This window comes from Sinocyclocheilus grahami, unplaced genomic scaffold (genome assembly GCF_001515645.1).
Source record: "Sinocyclocheilus grahami isolate Dianchi unplaced genomic scaffold, SAMN03320097.WGS_v1.1 scaffold7216.1, whole genome shotgun sequence".
NCBI lineage: Eukaryota > Metazoa > Chordata > Actinopteri > Cypriniformes > Cyprinidae > Sinocyclocheilus > Sinocyclocheilus grahami.
The window spans coordinates 7303-7731 of record NW_015511341.1 but is presented as its reverse complement, the minus strand read 5'-3'; the positions used below and the strand labels follow the sequence as shown (position 1 = coordinate 7731).

At 44.1% G+C, this 429-nt stretch overlaps 1 protein-coding gene across 1 annotated transcript in view; it reads right to left on the bottom strand.

The window, feature by feature from the left end:
• The window catches only part of LOC107577779 (ATP-binding cassette sub-family E member 1-like), a 7597-nt gene that overhangs the window by 172 nt on the left and 6996 nt on the right, over positions 1–429 (bottom strand). The window contains exons 6-7 of the mRNA XM_016263814.1: positions 172–314; positions 1–81 (exon numbers count right to left, since the gene is read on the bottom strand). The exon at positions 1–81 is cut by the window's left edge and continues 172 nt beyond it. Coding sequence (XP_016119300.1) covers positions 1–81; positions 172–314 — 224 coding nt within the window. The remainder of the gene's footprint in view (positions 82–171; positions 315–429) is intronic.

Below are 429 nucleotides of genomic sequence, written 5' to 3'. Positions count from 1 at the left end.
ATGACTCGGTCCGCCAGATAAGTGGCCATGATGAAGTCGTGCTCCACCACAAATGCCGTATTCTTGGCGAGAAGGATGAATCTGCATGGCAAATAAAGGAAGGAATCTGTGAAATAAGCATTGAGTGCATCAAACCGATAAAAACAGCCATGAAAGTGTTGTAGATGTTACCGTTTAATGACCCTGGCAGCCATCAGACGCTGCTCAGAGTCCAGATACGCAGACGGCTCGTCGATCAGATACACATCCGCTGGCTTTCCTAAACACAGAGCCAAAGCCACACGCTGCAGCTCACCGCCAGACAGATTCTGGACCTGCAGAGACACAATCACTGTGTTTGAACAAGCACGTATGAATCAAGCAAACTGTGTCATGTACTTCAGTGATGTTATTATTAACAACAACTATATATATATATATATATATATA